At 41.0% G+C, this 19604-nt stretch overlaps 1 protein-coding gene across 6 annotated transcripts in view; it reads right to left on the bottom strand.

Annotated features, from left to right (window-relative positions):
- Window positions 1-686: 686 nt before the first annotated feature.
- The window catches only part of HS3ST5 (heparan sulfate-glucosamine 3-sulfotransferase 5), a 265443-nt gene continuing 246525 nt past the window's right edge, over window positions 687-19604 (bottom strand). For all 6 annotated transcript variants that reach the window (XM_032408029.1, XM_032408028.1, XM_032408030.1 and 3 more), the window contains 2 exons: window positions 5907-6045; window positions 687-2408 (listed from right to left, as the gene is read on the bottom strand). In XM_032408029.1, the coding sequence (XP_032263920.1) occupies window positions 1478-2408; window positions 5907-6013 (1038 nt within the window). In that variant the 5' untranslated portion in view covers window positions 6014-6045 and the 3' untranslated portion in view covers window positions 687-1477. The remainder of the gene's footprint in view (window positions 2409-5906; window positions 6046-19604) is intronic.

Raw genomic sequence — 19604 nt, 5'->3', positions numbered from 1 at the left:
CGAAAAATCCCTCTTTTTGTTGCTGTTGTTGACACCTCTTTCCACAGTTTTCTGAATTATATTAAGCCTGATACAGTGTATCTGATGTTGGCACTCACCCAATTTAGCATTAATTTCTCTGGATAGAAATATGAGCCCTATGTTTATGTTAGTAATAGCAGCACTACGCATTTGATCATTTCTGAGCAGACTGATTTTTTTTTTTGTCATCTCGAAGAGGCAGTTCTGGGAGTTTGTATTCATTTTTGAAGCATCAGCCGCTTTCAGTACAGAGGCCACACACGTTTCCTAATCTTATTTTATTTAATTTCTCGACTGGTCTGACTCTGATTAGAGGTTCAAATAAAATTGTGATTCTTCTATGCCTTGATTATGTTAAAGTATTTCTGTCTCTCTCCTGACACAGCAGAAACTGCATGTAAATTAATTGTTACAAAGTTGTAGCAGAAAAACTAGTATTCTTTGAGGTGGCTCTATTACTAGATTTCCAGATGGCTGAGATTTTTTTTTTTTTAATATACTCAACCTCACTTCATAAAAACATTTTCACAAGGGTACAGAAATCCAACCGGGAAGCGCCTCTTTCCAAGCGCGCTCATATGCACATAAACAGCTTCGATTTGGGGAGCCAGCAGGGGGTGTGTAAAAAAAAATGAAAAAAAAAAAAAAAAAAAAAAAGGTTGCACATAGAGTAATTTTAATCCATTCCATTTTTAAATACCACAATAAATTTAATTTTCACAATAAATTAAATAGCCATATTCAGTTTACAAAATAGAATTACTTAGTGTGAAACCAGTATTTACAACAATATACATTATGTACATGACATTTCTCTTTGTTGACACAGAACATGGAAGTAAAAGGACTTTAACTTTCCAATGTGTGATTGACATGCTACAAGTAACACCATGGTCTATACGAGAAAACAATAGTGCAAAATCACCACAGGAACTTTGGGACAATGTCAATTTTATGAGATACGACATTCTTTCGAATAATAAGAAAATAGTATTTTCTGTTTCCACGGCACCAATTCAGGAGCTGAATTAAAGAGCCAGCTTTCCCTTAGAAAAGAATGCATAACTGAATCCTCTACTTCCTGAAGCTTCACAGCCATTGGTACGTTTTCACACATCATCTTTTGGCTTAACTCTATGAAAATGGCGGGCGACAAATTCTGACTCAAAGGAAGACTAAACTCTTTGAGAATAGCTGAAGTCACTTTCCCCCAATACCACCACCTTTTCTTTTTGTAAATATCTTAAAAGATGCAACTCCTCGGACAGCGAATTATTTTTTTGTAACTTTTCAATAGAAAAAGAATTGATCTTATATTTGGTCACACACTGTGTATGTACAAGTACACACGGAAAAATGACTTGGATAGTTGTGTCTAAGAAAAGTGCATATTTTAATCTAGAGGAGACATTGTGTGTCTCCAGCCACAACACATAGTGTTATATGACTTATTATTTTAGGGCCAGTTCAATGTCCTCCCAGTGATCTGGTAAAATTTTTGATTGAAAGGGTGAAAAAATTTGCGCAATTTGGTAATGACAGAGGGGTCCACCTCTGGATGAATGCGCCCCTTGCTGCCCGCCAGGCACTTATTAAAGATAATGTTAAATCGCAAGCAGTAAAACCCTCTGGTAGCATTGAAATATAAATTGTACTGACTTATCCTAGGGGGAAGATTTAGGAACTTCTCCACGAGCTGAAGTTCTGGCAGAGGTTCCGTGATGAGGCGATCTCCATCGACAATGTGAAATTGCTCAATTGGAAAGTATTTTAACCACCTTTCCAGATGTTTGGTGTAGATGCTGGTTCTTACTGCCTTGTATTTTGTGTTCACTTCGCAGGTATTAGGGTCTATTGCCAGCTTCTCAAACTTGTAGTAAGTTTTATTCTTCCTCTCCTTCCCCTCTAGCACCTGAGTGTAATCAGAAATAGCTCTTGTGGTTGGCTCCCTGACAATGATCAACAACTTGATGGATGAGTTCATCTTGTAAATCCTTTCCGGAACCTCCTCCGTGATAAAATATGCTGGGCTCTTTTCAATTGTGATTTGCTGTGGGTAGGAAAAAGGCATCTTTTTCCTGTACCACTCAATGCCCTTGGCATAATTCTCATCATTGTCAAAAAAGTGGATTTCTTGAGAGGCTTTGACCACAGCTGGATGGAGGTTCAGCATCTCAAGCAGGGCCCTGGTGCCCCCTTTCCTCACCCCAATGATAATGGCCTTGGGGAGCTGCTGGACAAGGTCATGAAGGCGAACCTGATCCTTGGAAGCGTTGCCCTTCCGGAACTCGTGCAGCAGGCCACGTTTAAACTGCAGGGCACGGAGAGGGAATTCGGCCTGGCCACGGGCTCCCAATCGGCCTTCGATGGGGCAAATGGGCTGTAGCCTGAAAGCAACAGAAAGCGGCTTTTAGAAGCTCCTGGCAACTAACTTGTCATTTTTCTGCTTCCCTAGTTGGAGTAAGACTTTAGATGCATAAATAAAACCACTGGTTCCCAGCCTGCTGCAATCCATAATGAACATATGTTTGGGAAATTTTATTTTAAGCAACCCTGTATTAAATGGAGCACACATAATTGATGGGATTACTTTTATTAGGGCTCCTTAAAATTTTTATTTGCCAAGCACTTAATTGACTACAGCGTGCACTGATGTTCGCAGTACAGGACAGACAAGTGACACCAGCCATACTAATAGCCTTTTAACAGCTCACCAGTTAACATCATTTAGAAAACTTGAAAGGCAGAAGATGACCATCTTCAGCTGGGAGGCCGAAGGCTGGCTAGGAGGCCACGTTTTTTGGGTTTCGTGGGGTAGTATTTTCTTGCAGCTCAGTAGCACTCACATGGCGCTTAGAAATCTCTGAGATCTAATCTGAGTAGAGGTCCCAGTCTCTGCCCGTGGCTAGTTGTATCATCAACCTGCAAAAATCCAATCTTGGCACTTGCTGAGCTTTTCGTTCTATGAGAATTTCTGCCATTGGCCTTGGGGACAGCTAGGCAAATACTCTATTTCTTCTGCCTCTCTCTCTCTCTTTCTGTCTAAAGAGGTCGAGATTATGTTTTTACTTTGCTGAATGTAGGAACAAATCCAACGCCATCAGCAAGTGCTGTCTATCACCTCCCACGCCTGGGACCAGAAATCAACCAGACCTTGGCAGAGCCAGAAGCTTTGGGTTCTCACTGCCAAGTCCAGGGATATCAGGGACTCAAGCATAGGAAGGAAGAAGTGCAATGGATGGAGCCAGAAAGGAGGATTTCCACTTCAGCATTGCCCTAAATAATGAACCACCACCACTGCTTTTTTTCAGAGAGAAAGGCGTGGTAATAATCATAATGATATCAGACTAGAGTTACTGCTTGATTCGGCACGGCCAATGTCTGTGGATGGCATATGGAGTTTCCTTTTGGGTAACAGTCTGGAACCTAACTGAAATTCATTCTAACTTCCCTAAGTTTATCTGAAAAGGCATTTTAGCCTTCTTGCTAAAGGGTGTAAGATTAGTCAAAATGGCTGTTAAGCCAATCCTCCAACTGAAGCTTCTAGCTATCCTAATTATTTGGTGTCTATGTTCCCCTCTCTGTGGCAATGAGGCTGTCTCTTGCTTTTCCCAAGAGACCCTATTGTACCATTCTCATCTTCTGTAATGTTTATAATTAAAGGAAGAGGGAAACTTTGTCATGCCACGGCATTCTACAGAACTGAGGGGAAAGAGTTTGCCTGTCTGTTTAAACGTCTATCAGAATGCTTATGGAAAACTATACTCATATATTACTTGTTTGTGGTGTTTGTTTTTTATGATTTCAGAAACAACTCATGCTCATTGTGGAAAACATGAAAATATGGAATAGTATAAAAAATAACGGGGTTCACATTTAATATTTTAGGGAAACATGAATTTTGTTTTTTATAAATTTGTTAACAAGATTAATATGCTAGAGCTCTACGTGGAAGATATAAAAGTAGTAACACATACGTAGTCAAAGATATTTTTAATTGTGACATTGATGGGGATATCACAAATTCATCTTTCAGCTCTTCTTGGGTTCTGGTTGAAAATTAAGCCCTAATTCACTACAGCATCTGTTGAATGTAATGGATGGACTTCTCTCCAATGCATGTAGAACGATCCTTTTCTGTAAGGACTTAATTCTCTTGCAGAACTCTGGCCAAGAGAGCCTGAAACAGACCATCTCTGTCCTGTTAGAGCAGGAAAGAATTTCCCTACTTCTAGAAAGGGCTGTTCCTTCTTTCCTTCCTTCCTTTTTCTACCTTCCACCTTGGCAGCTCATACCTTGCAGAACAATTGCTTTTTTGACTTCCTAACTCATGGTAGGAGAAAACATATTATTTCTATTTCCCAAAGAGTAGATGCTGAGCATGGGCCTCAGACATGGAAAAAAAAAACATGGAATCTTAGGACCGGAAGGGACAGCTCAGCCCCCCACCCAGAGAGCAGGGTCTTCAGTTACTAAAGGATAGGCCTAAGTAAGTGTGTGTCAATTTCAGACATAATTTTGTTCAAACTCTCAAATTAGAGGTTTTGGGAAAGCCCAAAAGCTGTCCCATCAGAGACCAGACACCAAGTTAAAAATGAAAAGAATCATTGACTAAATAACTACTGTGTTAATGATCATTGGATCAATCACTCAATAAAAAGGAAATGATTGGAAGCTAACTGAAGGTATTGGGAAGAACTTGACATAAAAGTTCCATCGGGGACAGGACAATGGTGCCCACTTCAAGGCTTTTCATTAATAACTAAGTACCACTTTAGAGAACTACTTGAAGTCAGTGACAAGCTCTGGATTATACCTTTCCCGTAGTTAGCAACCAGTGAGTGGGAAGTTCACTTAGGAATTTTGAATTGAAAAGCATCAGACGGGTTCACTTTACTAGTTGAAACTGACACTGGCTGAAGGAAAATAAAAACCACTGCAATATTATTTGTTAAATAACCTAGTGATAAGTCCTACAGATTAGAAAAGGAAAATTGTAAGGAAGACATTTTCATTTTAAGTGTGGCTGCATTTTCATGGAAAATGGGAAGTGAATTCATAGAGAACATATTTCCATCTTTCCGGTGCAAGAATTAATTTTAAAGGGCAAAGAAGGGAGTTTCTCATTTCAGAAATTAACGTCTTTGTCTCTTCCAATCATACCAAATGTGGGACAGTCCAGAGGTACTCAATGTGAAGCCAGCTGATATTTGGGGGGACTTCTGCAAGTCTAGTTAGTACCTCTCAACAGTTTGCTTATTTAGAGCCAAGTGCTAGTTCTATAAATTTCCTCTCCCTGGATTTTTCCATTGTTTTCTGGGCAATTACTCTGAGCGACAGCCTCCTCATCTGGTCCTTTCAGCTCCTGGAAACCAGACTTAATTAACATGGTTAAAACTCCCCAAGCCTGCAGCCATCTTTCCAAAGCAATGGATTCCAACTTGATGAGCTCCTTTCCAGTCTCATACATAATTTTAACTCTCCCAGTAGCACATTCATTGCTCACTCATAAATTTTAAAATGAAGATAAATAGATACAGCATCACTATTTTGCGATGGCTAGAGGTCGACAACCAGATGCACACAGACCACACCGAGCTCTAGTAAAGGACATTTTTAACATATACGGCTTTATCCCTTCTCTGAAAACAAATGTCAACGCACACAGAATACAAATGGATCTTGACGAACACCTTGGTTTGAGCAACTTGGAGCTCTTTCTTTTAAAGGCTCAATAAATCAAAACCAATATTGCAGAAAAGCACGTTTCTTGGGAATTTTGAGAGAGGAAAACAAATGGATAGGTTTAGGATTATGTCCTAAGGAAGTTTAAATCAAGAGACACTTGAAGTCACACAGGCGTAAGTATGTGTTGAATTACCTACCTATCCAAGCTCCCAACTCTGGCGACTAGATACAGCAGACTCCCAACGGCAAGGCTTCCCAACACCAGGAGCTTCTGTCTCAGCCACGCCTGCTGTTTGAATAGCATGGCCCTCCATCAACCTTCGGGACTTCTGCAGCCTAAGAGACAGGGAGAGAAGGGGACTCATCAGCGGGTGTCTCTAATAGGCTCTGTGGTTTGTCACAAAGCCACGGAGGGGGAGTACAGGCGATTGATACTTCATGGAGAAAAGATCCCATACTGACCTTGACAATGTTCAGGGTGTAACAGGTATTTACCCAAACTTGCCTTCCTTTTCCTGGCCAACGTTATAAGATCCAATACTAAACTAGGGGGAAGCTCCTAACTAGACAGAACCTGCTGGGCAATTGTCAAAGTGAACTAATGCATATATTATAACATATATATACCCTGTGTGTGTACGTCATATATTTGTTGTTACTGTTAGTCATTCAAAGAACACTGATAAAATGAGCAGCCGGGTAACCTGAGGTTTGCCAGTAGGGCAAATAATAAACTGAAGGTTCTGCTCCAGAATAACCAGACAAATGTAGAAATTCCTGTTCAGTAAGTGATCATTTGGGGCATAGCAATGACATATTTTACTTGCATGTTTTTTTTTGTTTTGTTTTGTTCTAATTGTGAAGGGGGTGAGATCAAAAGCTAGTTCTTTACTCCCCGAGGTCATCAGTGGTAACTATCAGGACCTCAGATATTGGAGGACAGTGGCTCCAAGTAACCTGATGTTGCCCTTCACCTCCTCTGCCCAGTCCTGGATTGGACTGACTGAGTTTTGGAAACATGCTCAGACTAGATTCCCCTGCTGTGTGACCCCCTTCTGGCTCTCAATGAATTCACACAGATTTGGTGATATGGGTCTCATTCTTCTATCATGACAGAAGCTTACCGGGAAGCTTTGTACTCTTATTCCTGAAATAAGGCTGGTTGAGGAGTGTAAGGCTTTACTAGTGCTATTATTAAATTTGGGGGGAAAATGCAAGCTTTCAATTCAGTCTTTCTTATTAAAAGTAAATCCAATCCCCCTTTCAAGATAAGATGGTTTGTTTCTTATTGAAACTCAAAATAGTAACCCGAGAAGAGGGACTCCAGCAGTGGGCCATGGGTAGAAATTGTTTTCTTGCAATGGTATTTCCATGTTTGCTATGTGGAAAGGGATATACCAGGACTGATTGACTGGTCTATTCATTTGCTCGTCAAGAGATTACTGAGCACCAAGAACATATCCAGCTATTCTATTAGGTTTATGGAGGATTCCAAAAAAGATCCTGAAAGAGTTTTAGCCCTTGAAAAACTAATAAGGGGAGAAGTAATTGCAAAACAACCAGAGAATGCACCTAATAATAATGTATAAATAAATGTTGAGGAAAAAAAATGAAGAAACGGTCAGGGATGTGAGCTCCATGGGAATGCTTTTTCTGTGGAATGTAGTACATGACCTGGTGAGGAGGGTGTAGGAAGAAATCCCAAAGGAGAGAGGTCAGAGCAGTATTAATCCAACACACAGTCAACAAATATTTATGGAACATGCCTTATATGCTAGATTCTCTACCAGGTGCTAAAGAGACAGTGGCCAACTGGGGGTCTGTGGTCTAGTGAAGACAGATATTAAACCAGTAAACATAGGATTCACATATACTTACAAATTGTAATACCAAAGGAAAATTACAGGATACAGTGAGAAAGAATAACGGGAGGAAGCTGTTCAGTCCTTCCTGAAGGAGTGACACTTGGTCTGACAGCTGAGGATGAGAAGCAAGGAGGACAGGACTAGGGCAGAGTGGGTTTCAGGCAGAGGAACCCCCATGCACAAAAATACCGAGGGGGAAGAAGGCTTGGCTAGTTTGAGAAGCGAAGGAAGGCTGGCGTGGCTGGACACAGGCATTGAGGGGGACAGAGAAAAGGCTAGGAGCCAAAGCAGAGAGGAGGCAATAGGAGATGGGTCTTTGCAGGCACTGGGTGAGCCTGTGCTTCTGACTGAGCACGTCTTGCATTGTGTGTAGGTAAAATGGGGAAGAGAAGGAAAAGAGGTATTTCAGGAAATTCTCAGAAAACCCTAGGAAATTATTTCCACTTTATGAACAGGTAAAGCGAAGCTCAGGCCATTTTCTCTAACTTGCCTGAGATCACACAACTGGCAGAGGTAAAGTGAAGGCAAAGGCAGCAACTTGTGTTGTGTGATTCAGGGCTGCCCCGAAAGAGTCAATTTTGTGTGTCAAGGTTAATGTCTAGTGTCGAAGTCCACAGCTGGAGGCACAGGCCTTTAGCACAGGGCTCTGATCCCTGTTGAAATGCAAACACTGCAGCAATAGGGTGGAGAAAAGAAAGCTGTGTTCAAGTCCCCTAATCACGGTCGCCTCTTAGGAGCTCTGTGATCTTTGGCGTGGCTGCCCAGATTCTCCGGGCCTCTCTTTCTCTATCTATAAAGTGGGGACAGTCTCTGACCTCCCTACTCCGTAGGCCCACAGTGAGAATGAAGTAAGGTTTCTACTAGGAACATCACTCGACACAGATTTATTGATATGATGCTAACATAGGGATTATATGTCATCTTTTGTTAATGTGAATGAATTCCATGTGTATTCACAGAGTGAGAGAGCAAGAGCTATTACGTAGTTGAAGAGGGCCAGCTACAAATGGGACAGATGAGAAGAGTCAAGGTAGGGGCGCCTGGGTGGCTCAGTCGTTAAGCGTCTGCCTTCGGCTCAGGTCATGATCCCAGGGTTCTGGGATCGAGCCCCGCATCGGGCTCCCCGCTCGGCGGGAAGCCTGCTTCTCCCTCTCCCACTCCCCCTGCTTGTGTTCCCTCTCTCGCTGTCTCTCCCTCTGTGTCAAATAAATAAAATCTTAGAAAAAAAAAAAAAAAGAGTCAAGGTAAATGAGCTTGTCCCATGGCCTTAGGGAGGGTCAGCAGCCTCATACAGAGGAGCAACCCGGAGGGAGGCTGGGGAAGTCACCTGGCCTCCTCCACCATCGAAACGGAGTGCCCACACTCTGCTGCTTCAGACTCTACCGCACAGTGCTTTGTCCACTTTCCCCAGCTCACTGGCGCCCTGGTCTGTCTCTAGCCGGGGCCACATCACAGCTCCCGGAGGGAAGGCCTCTCGGGCTGATGGCCCAATACAGTCATCTCCAACCGACCGCCTCTGCGTTCCTGCGGTCTGTGTAGTCCCGGGCGCGGTGAGGCCCTCCATTGGTGCCAGCAGCTGCCTTCGTGTGTGGGAATCACCACAGCTCCCAGCTATGGGCTAACCCTGCTTGCTGGCTCAGAACAGAAAGCTACCTGAAGGGTGTGAGCCCAGAATCTCTCTGCTTGTTGCATAGGCTCGGGGTTCTCTATTGTGAGCTTGCAGAAACTTTAGAAAACGCACACCTACCACCACCTTCAGAGATTCCAATTTAATGGGTCTGAATTAATCTTGCATCGTGGTTTGTTTTTGTTTTTGTTTTTACAGTGGAGTGAATGACACATAAACCTTAGTCATAGTCATTTTCTACTGTCTTTTTTTTTTTTCTCTTGAGTCACCAAGTTCAGTAAACTCTTTCTCCTTAATTTCTTCTTGCCTTGTGTTGTGGAGGCACTTAATGCCTCTTTTATTTCTTAACATGTGGGCATGTTCTCCTTGTGCATTTCCTATGGCCTGTTTAGTCTGATTATTCTTCTTCATACAAGATATTCTGTCCCTCATCTGTTTTTTGGTTATTTGCTGGATCAAGTCCGATCTCTTCTTGAAAGTGTGGGCCCTTCCCTCCGAGGGCCCAGCTTGGACGGTCAGCCTCCCTTCTTGTTACTCCCCAACACCAGCCTCTGTGCCCTTCTGGTCAGCTGCTTTATTGCTTCTCATACCTCCTCACTCTCATCTCTATGCTTCCACCAGCTTCCTCACTGGCCCAGAATGGCTTTCCTGCATTTCCTCCTTCAAGACTCCTGGATCCTGTTAATAACTTCCTGGAGAGGGTGATCCTGGTGGATGGGCAATTTGGGGGGAAATCCCAATATACTGCCCATTAGTGGGTGGGAGTGGGTCAGGTCCATTGTGTAGATAATTACAGGAATGAAGGGTGATCACTGGGCTTAGGGATAACATGGGGAAGACATTTGCATGTAGGGGAAAAATGACCGGGGCTGTGAAGGCTGCGGAGGAAACAGCCGAGATTTAGAAGATATCACAACAAAGCTATCGAGCTTCTGCTGCGATGCACATGCCATCTGGTAAACAGTAGGTTATGAAACCTTACTGAATATGAGGCCACTACTTTTTCCACTGCCACTGGGGATCTTTCACTGTCAAAAGTTCCAATACTCCACCTACAGACCCTCCCTTCATGGTGAGTCCAGCGGTCACCATGGAGGTTTTGCTCCGTGGGGTGAGCTGCTACCGTCAGTCCAGCTTCTGTTGGCGATGCCTTAGATAGGCCCACCGGGGGGTTCTCCACACGTTTGTTCACACTGCCTCCTCTCCTTATGGCAGGCCCATGGCACTCTCCAAAGCATCCTCATGTCTACCAGGATGCTGAGGAGAACCACAGTTTTCATTCGAGGGCTCAGCTAGTGTGAACGAGTCGTACGTGGTGAAGTGCAAAGTCCACTGGACTGGGAGTCAAAGACCCTGAGTAACATTTTGGTTTGGTTTTATAATGGAAACTCTCTGGATTTTGCTATCCTCATCGGTACAATGAAGATAATAAAGTCTATCTCACAGGGTTATTATGACATGAGCCTTGAGTAAGACAAGGTGGGATAGAACTTATGGATATTTGGGGCATGTTACAAAAATGAAGCATCACAAAAGCTTCAGGAGGCTGATATATTTGTTCTTGCAATGCATTTTCAAGAGGAAGAGACTAAAATAAATGCAGTTCTCATTAATAATATAGTTAGACTGTGAAAAATATAAGCCTTTTTTAATATAAATAACTTTTAATGGAAACTACTGTTAGATATTAGAATCCTAACACTATATTCTCTCTTCAAAGTGAGATGGCAAAGCATGGCAAAGCAAAGAATTACCAAAAACGAAGACAAGAAGTTAACACTGTGTTAGGCGGAAATCACTTGGAATTTTTCAGAAACGAAGAGGCCAAGCCAGGAGTTTCTAATAAGTGTCTCTAGGACACAGGTAGTGAAATCTCATTCTGTTTTGTAATCAGTCTCAGACTATATGCTAAGAGACAGTATCCTAGCAGCCCCTGAATAAACCCTGCTCAGGGAAGACCAAAGGTACGTGGTTGATTTAACATTCAAGATGCCCCTTTGGTTTCCCAGACCATCATGAAGTGCTTGAGCATCTGCCAGGTTGGGGTCTTAAAAGCTGGGAGTTGCTGCTCTTGGTCTGAGCACATAAGCCAAAGAGAAGCCACACAATCCAAGGTTTACCAAAAATAGTATTAAACTGGGGAGAAAGTTAACTGCTCCTCCAACCCCCAAGTTCTTTCCCTTTAGCTATGCCAGCTTTAATGGATATCTTAATCTTTCACCACAGCAATGATACTGGTAATAGGCAATTTATATAAAATTACAGTTTTTTAAAAAGTTTATTATTTCCTTTTATGTATAAAATAAAGGGTAAAGACCTACAGTGACATTTAAGCCCTCCTTCATCTCCAGTTTTTAATCTCTCAGTGTTTTTCATCTAGTGTGTCAAGAGCAGCACAATTACAGTCTCCCCAGATTACTAAAGCTTTAATAGACACGGTATCTTAGCTGAGCAAAGCAGAGCATCTAAATAACAGAGTACATGGCCAGAAACGACACATTGTATAGACATCTGGCTGTTTCCTGAAAGCAGCACTAAGCAAAGAAAGAAATGATTCCCAAGCTGAAACAAAGAAATAAGGGAACTCAAAAATAATAATAATAAAGATATGCTCAAGTGCCACTCAAAAGCTTGTAGACATGGTTACCGCAAGCCCCTGGTAGCAGTAAAAACAGTAACAGAATAGCATCGAAGTTCATTAAAAACGACTGAACTCACATAGCAGAATTATTCCAAGGAAATCATAACTGTCTGTTGAGTATTAGCTCATTTAGCAACAGCCTTATGAAGTGGACAGACACTAGACTGATTGAGCAATATGCTCTCTGTTACTTTCTTTCACATTTATTATCTCATGTTATACAACGGAACTGTGAAGTATTATCTATTTTATTTTTTCTGATGGGAACCGAAGAGCAGAGAGATGAGCACGTTATTTACCCAAGGGCATGTGCCTGGTAACTGCAGAAGGAGAATTTAAATTCAGAATTAGCTGACCCCAAAGCATGTGGTCCCTTGATTACAATGCCATCATGGAGCTTTGGATGCTCACCTGGGAGACTCTTAATAAATACTTGTTTATTGATTGATGAGAGCAGACAAAACCACTTAACGCCACCCAGATTACCTGCCATTGAACCTTGAAGTAGAAGATGGGGAGGTGAGAGAAAGTAAAAGAGGAAAAGAGTTCCCATGGAGGGGCAGGTGACAGGGGCATTTTGGATATTTTGAACCTGATAAAACGAAGGGAAAATATTAATAAGTGATGATAATGATGATGAAAATGAAAGGTGCTGTTCTTATGGAAAAATAATGTTTTTAAAACCTTACAAGGTGGGGCGCCTGGGTGGCTCAGTCGTTAAGCGTCTGCCTTCGGCTCAGGTCATGATCCCAGGGTCCTGGGATCGAGCCCCACATCGGGCTCCCTGCTCAGTGGGAAGCCTGCTTCTCCCTCTCCCACTCCCCCTGCTTGTGTTCCTGCTCTCGCTGTCTCTCTGTCAAATAAATAAATAAAATCTTTAAAAAACAAAACAAAACAAAAAAACCCCAAAAACCTTACAAGGTGGTTTTCATATTCACCATACCATTTCTTTTACTTTGGCTTCTTCTGTTGTTTTTGGTTGCCACATTACTTACAGCATTTTTTTTATTCCTTTATAGTCCTTTCAATTCTTTTTTCTTGCATTGATGGAGAAGTGAGGTCATTTGTACCATATAATGTCCCTGATTGATTATTTATCTATTTTAGAATGTTTATTTATTTATATATTTATTTCCAGTATAGTTAACATACAGTGTTATATTAGTTTCTGGTGTACAATACAGTGATTCAACAATTCCTTTCTCAGTGCTCATCATGATATATATACCCTTAATCCCCATCATCTATTTCATCCATTCCCCCCCCAACCCCCCCCCCCTCCTCTGGTAACCACAACTTTGTTCTTTATATTTAAGAATCTGTTTTTTGGTTGTCTCTTTGCTTCTTTGTTTGTTTTGTTTCTTAAATTCCATGTATGAGTGAAATCATATGGTATTTGTCTTTCTCTGATGATGTTTTTCACTTAGCATTATACTTCCTAGCTCCATCCACATTATTGCAAATGGCAAGATTTCATTCATTTTATGGCTGAGTAATATTCCATTTTATATGTATATATATATATGCCACCTCTTCTTTATCCATTCATCTATCAATGGATACTTGGGCTGCTTCCATATCTTAGCTATTGTAAATAAATGCTGCAATAAACACAGGGGTACATATATCTTTTCAAATTAGTGTTTTCATTTTCTTTGGGTAAATAACCTGTAGTGGAATTACTGGATCATATGGTAATTCTATTTTTAATTTTTTGAGGAACCTCCATAAAGATTTTGCACAGTGAAGGAAACCATCAACAAAACAAAAATACAACCCACTGAATGGGAGTAGATATTTGCAAGTGATATATACAATAAGGGGTTAATATCCAAAATATATAAAGAACTTACACAAGTCAATGCCAAAAAACCCCCAAATAATCCAATTAAAAATGGGCAGAATACATGTATAGACATTTTTCCAAAGAAGACATACAGATGGCCAACAGACACATGGAAAGATGCTCAACATCACTCATCATCAGGGAAATGCAAATCAAAAGCACCATGAAATATCATCACACACCTGTCAGAATGGCTAAAATCAAAACCACAAGAAACAAGTGTTGGCAAGAATGTGAAGAAAAAGGAACCCTCATGCACTATTGGTGGGAATGCAACCTGATGCACTCACTGCAGAAAACAGTACGGAGGTTCCTCACCATACCATTTCTAATTAAAACCAACCAGAATCATGGGAACCTCACCTGTCCCCCTCATAATTTAAGAACTTGACTTTCCTTTTGTTAAATTTTATAGCAGATTATCAAAATAACATTGCTTTTTACTGCTGCTTGATTTGATTCTTATGTCTGAGCTCCATAAGATCTTGGTTAAATCTGTTAGTGACCTCGCATATCACCCCACCCCCATCCTACCTTTCTCAGCTCTTCCCCTCTCTATCTCAGTGAATGGCACCCCCTCTGCCCACTGAGTTGCCCAAACTGAAAACCTTGGAGTTCCTTCTTGGCTCCATCTGGCCCCTAACATCCAATCAGCCAGTAAAATTCTACCTCCAAAATACTCCTAGAATCGACCTACTTCTCTGCATTGTCATCTGTGACTGCCTTGCTTCAAGCCATGTTCTCTTTTCCTTAGAGTACTATGGGCTCCTAACTGGGAGTAATGCTCTCTCCACCATTACTTTTTTCCTGCCTCAATTTATTCTCCATATTGATGCCAAGAGTGGTCTTTCCAAACAGAAATTTGATCATGTTGCCTTCAGGCTTAATACACTTTAATGTGTCCCTATCATCCACATGGTTTTAAAAGACCCCATGCTCCTTCCCACTGCAGCTCCACACAACCCCCAACACCTACATAGACAAACTTTAGCACACAAAACTACTTACATTTCTTTTCTTATCCTGCCTCATATTTTACTTTTCTCAGTTTCTTTAAAGAAATAAGAATTGGGAAAGCTCTTTCTACATAACATCAAGAGCATCCAGTGACGGCCCATCCACTGGAGTGCTGGAGCTGGCTTGTACTTGGCAAGCCAGTTGTTAATGCCATGATTAAGAATTACATTATAGAAATTCATGATTAAATAAATGAAAACAAAGGCAATAAGTATTTTAAACCCCATTATTTCCCAATTATCACACTACATTTTACTATTATCTATGTTTTGAGATTAAGTCCATTGTATCTGTACCGTGAAGATACTGCTGTGCATCTCTTCCTAATTCCACATTCAGTGAATTCATGTTGGTAGCTCAACATTGGACATGGAGGGAGATGGAGTTACACAATTGAAACCGACAATTACTAGAAAGCATCCCCCTCCCCAAGAGCTGGTTGTTAAGTATTTACCAGCACACCACTGATCATGCTCCATTCATTTTTCCTGAGGACAGTCATTATTCAGGTCTTTCCTGAGTGCCCACCGCATGTGCGGCGGGAAAGAGAGTGGGCCTCCATCTCACGTTCCCCTTCTCTTTTAGCCTCCTCATACTCCTGCCTTTCTGTAAGGGTCTGCTTTCATTTCTGAGACTCCTGCAACCCCTTTTTGTTTTCACTTTTCTAGGTCTTTCTCTCAGTGCCTCCTTCCAGTTTCTCCCTGCATCTGCCACCGCCTATGTTCTCTAAATAACAGAACTTACAAAGAAAGAATGCAGTGCTATAATTCATAGTAACATTGATAGCAAAAGAATAGTATAGCAAAAGGTCTTTAAAAAATCTTATAAAGATTGAACAAATCTATAAAATAATCTATAATTAGTTTGTATGCAAAATTATACCAAAAGCTGTCCAGTCTTGGCATGCTAACATCTTCTTAAATTGCAGTATTATTAATATGCTTCAAAACTGTCCTCTTTTATTACCAGAGACACCTCTTTCCTTTGACTCTCTGATCTTCCTTTCAAGGCCAGAAGGGCTCCCCTAAATTCTGACACTGAGATAACCACCTATGTCAGTAGGCATCCACAAGTGCTTGCTGAGTACCTACATGTGGCAGGCATTGCAGACACCAGGAATAATCCGGGGAGCAAGAGACACACAGACCATGCCTGCTGTAGTGTTCTAGTACTCAGGGCCAATTCTTGATAAAAGTGTAAGGAAACTGCGTCTTCCCTTAAGCAAGAGCTCAGACCCTCTTAGATGGCAGCGAATGAAGAATGCCCACAAGCGCAGGGTCTGCTGGACCTCCGAGACTCGTCTCTTGGTCCTAAGATCCACTTGCCCAATGGAATGTCCTTGCCTCCTATCCAAGACACTACAGGCAAACCCCACTCTCTAAAAGGTCCTATTCTTCCTTTAACGAGACTCCTCTTTTCAAAACCCTTTGCTGAGTGAAGACTTCACTGAGCATATTTAGATCAGACTTCACCAAATTAAGTGCTTGTGACCAAACAGGACTAGCATCATGAGTATGTGACCTGTGTCTTTGTATGGGGCTCTGTACTCAGAAGGATCCCATGCTTGGTTTCATGCTCTCTTGTCATGCACGGTCCTGAAATTCTCAATTTCTGAACAAGAGGCCCACATTTTCATTTTGCACTGGGCTGTACAAATCATGTGCACAGCCCCGCAGTCTGTCCTTCTAGCCTTCAGACAATAGATTACTTGTGTCTTGGCTATAGCTGTTCACAGTGGCACCTCCTTCTTTTTCCAGATGCTTGGCTTCAGGAGGCAGACATTGTCTTAAGCCTATCACCTAAGAACACAACTCTTCACATCTTCTTACAGAGCTGGGAATTCTACTCCCCTTTATTTCTTTCAGTTCTGTGGTCTTCCCTGAGGCCCATATCTTCCCTGGGTCCCCAGTACTGAAAATGGCATCTGCCTTCAGGACACACAAAGCTCTACAGTCCTAATATCCACAGTAGAGCAAGTGCCGTACAAGGATGATGTTTACGCACACACACACATGCACGTGTGCACACACAACAGCATAGGGGTTTCATTACAATAGATTAGTGGGGGGAAATCCTGTGAGATGAAGAGGGCAGTATCATCATCCCTAACATACAGACGGGAAAACAAGGGGACCTAAGGACTGCATAGGCATCTACTCTTCCCAGGGGCAGAAAACAGTCTCCCTATCCCCTCCTCCCTTCGAGGCAAAAAAAACCCGGGAAGTTCAAACTACGTTACTCACCTGCTATGTGACTGTGGGTAAATCATTTAACCTCCCATATCTTTTGTTTTTTTCACCCAAGAAAGAAAGGGCTTCGAAGGGACAAGTTCAGCAATCCCTTTGGGTCTAAAGTTCTCTTATTCTAAGGGATGCCACCAGATGAGCACTAAATGAATATTCCTATAATGACAGATTAATGGATAAGGAAGTAAAGACCATTGCAGTGTGTGTGTGGGGGAATTAGTGCCTGAGGTAAATCTCAATTTTTCTTATTATCCCCCAGTTTTAAACAGTTTGACCCCTTTCAAGATGGCTACATCACATTATACTGCCTATTCCTGTGAAAAACAATCCTCTCATTCTAAGACATGAAATTTCTTTGAAAAGATACCGACACTTAAGGAAGATTCTACTGATTAGCTTTCAATTTGCCCAGCTGTCAGAGAACCCAGAGGAATCGCATTTTGAAAAAATTAACCAAGGGCAGCTGAGGAAAATTGTCATCAAGAATTCGCTTTTCTTCTATTATAATGAACACATAAGAGAGCTGTAATGAGAAAGAAACAAATGAAGAGAGTCACAAGAACAAGGGCATGGAAGCAGTGTTCTGTGTGTGTCAAGTCGAATGTGGAGATAGGGTGTAGATTAAGAGGAAAATGGACACCGTTTGCTAGTAGATTAAGCAGAAAATGTATCAGTCAGGATGCTCATAACTGCTCTATCAAATGGCTAAGGAAGCTATTTAGCTCTTTGTTTCTTCAGTTAACCATGAAGGGTCAATGTTAGAAATGAAAAGGAAAAAAGTTGATAAATTATACAGAACTGTGGAGTTTATCGCTGCACTGTGCTTAGTGCTTATCCTCCTGGGAAATACTGCAGGAGCAGCTTTGAGCAAATTCCAAATTTTCAAATGGGTTCTCCATTTCTTCCCTCCATTCAGCTTTTGATATCATGCATACATAATTTATTACATGCAGCTACCATTATTGTGTTAGCTTGAGTAGTCCTCTGGCTCTCTTGTCTGCAGGAAGATACTCATTTTGCATTTGTAATGATCGAACTTAAAAGGAGCCAGTTAATTCTGCTTCTGTTCAGGGGTCTCATTTAGTAGAATAATGTCTTAAGGAAAGAGATGGGAACTGAATTGTATTTTGGCATAGAATTCCAATTACTCTTAATCTCAGTATCTCACTGCTATATGTAACTAATGTTTGTGGAAGCAGGGTGTCTTTCCCCCTAAAGTTTCTTTTCACTTCATTAAACAGTTGTTGGAGTTTAGTAAACTGTCCTGCTGGTGAGTTTAGAAGTAGAATCTTTCCTTCTCTAATCTTGTGTTTACATAGAGAAGTGTGAGTTGGAGAGGTGAAATGAACTAAATTTCTGTCCAAACAGGTAGAAAATACAAAACGTAGGGTAAGGGTTATAGAGAATAGAATGAGAAGATTTAACATAAATTTCATCAGCTTCAGAAGGCAGTAGAAAGAAAAAAAGAATACTCAATGAGATGGTGATTCGTATTTCTTCCAAATTTATTGAAACATATGAATCCTGAGAACCAGGAAACCTAGTAAATCCCAAATCGGATAAATGAAAGGTTTCTTCTATACCAGGACCTACAGTAAAGCTACAGATCTGCAAAGGGAAAGAGAAGATCTTAAAAGCAGAGTGAAAAGATACATTGCTTTGAAAGAACCGACAGCCTGATTGTTAACTTCGAAGCAGCACCAATGGAAAATGGAACACGGTGGTATAATATAGTTAATAGAATGTGCTTCAAGAAAATAACCACTTCCCTTGAATCCTATACCCAGACTTCCTTATAAAAATGAGTGTGCATGATATATGGAATTTAAGAAATAAGGCAGAGGATCATAGGGGAAGAAAGGAAAAAATGAAACAAGATAAAACCAGAGAGGGAGATAAACCATAAGAGACTCTTAATCATAGGAAACAAACTGAGGGTTCCTGGAGGGGAGGGGAATAATGGAGGGATGGGGTAACTGGGTGATGGACATCGGGGAGGGTATGTGTTGTATTGAGCACTGGGTATTATATAAGAGTGATGAATAACAGACCTGTACCCCTGAAACAAATAATACATTATATGTTAATTAATTGAATTTAAATTTTAAAAATAAAATTAAAAATAAATAAATCTTTTAAATTGAGTGTGAAAAAAAGACATTTATAGTTAAACACAAAGTCAGTGAATGTTCACCTAAAGACTTTTCCTAAAGGCAATTCTGTTTCAAATAAAAGGTAATGATCCAAATGTTTATTGTATTAAACAGTAACAATAGTAAAAGTGTCCAATTAGTAGGGGCAAAATTCAGGCTAAGATGATAATCAGGCTAAAACTAAAATAACATCATTAAACATAGTTTTTTAATACTCTGTCAAAAATCTCATTATCTGAGACCTTTGGGTTTGTTGTTTTACTCATGTCTTATTTCCTTGTTTGTTCTGATTCTCATTCTGAGTTGTTCATTTTCCAAGGAACTGTATTTTTTGGCATTCTTTGAAGCTGGGGTTGAGGTTGAATTTTCCAAAGCAGTTACAAATTTGCTTCTTTCTGCCAGTTGCCTGAGGACATGGTCCTCTGGGATCATGCTTGAGGTTTTTTGGGCCATATATGTAGGATGAATTAGAATCCCATACTCAAGAGAGAACAAATTTG

This window comes from Phoca vitulina, unplaced genomic scaffold, assembly GCF_004348235.1.
Source record: "Phoca vitulina isolate PV1807 unplaced genomic scaffold, GSC_HSeal_1.0 scaffold9, whole genome shotgun sequence".
Classification (NCBI taxonomy): domain Eukaryota; kingdom Metazoa; phylum Chordata; class Mammalia; order Carnivora; family Phocidae; genus Phoca; species Phoca vitulina.
The sequence above is the reverse complement of the archived record's forward strand: the minus strand, read 5'-3'. Positions and strand labels throughout refer to the sequence as shown.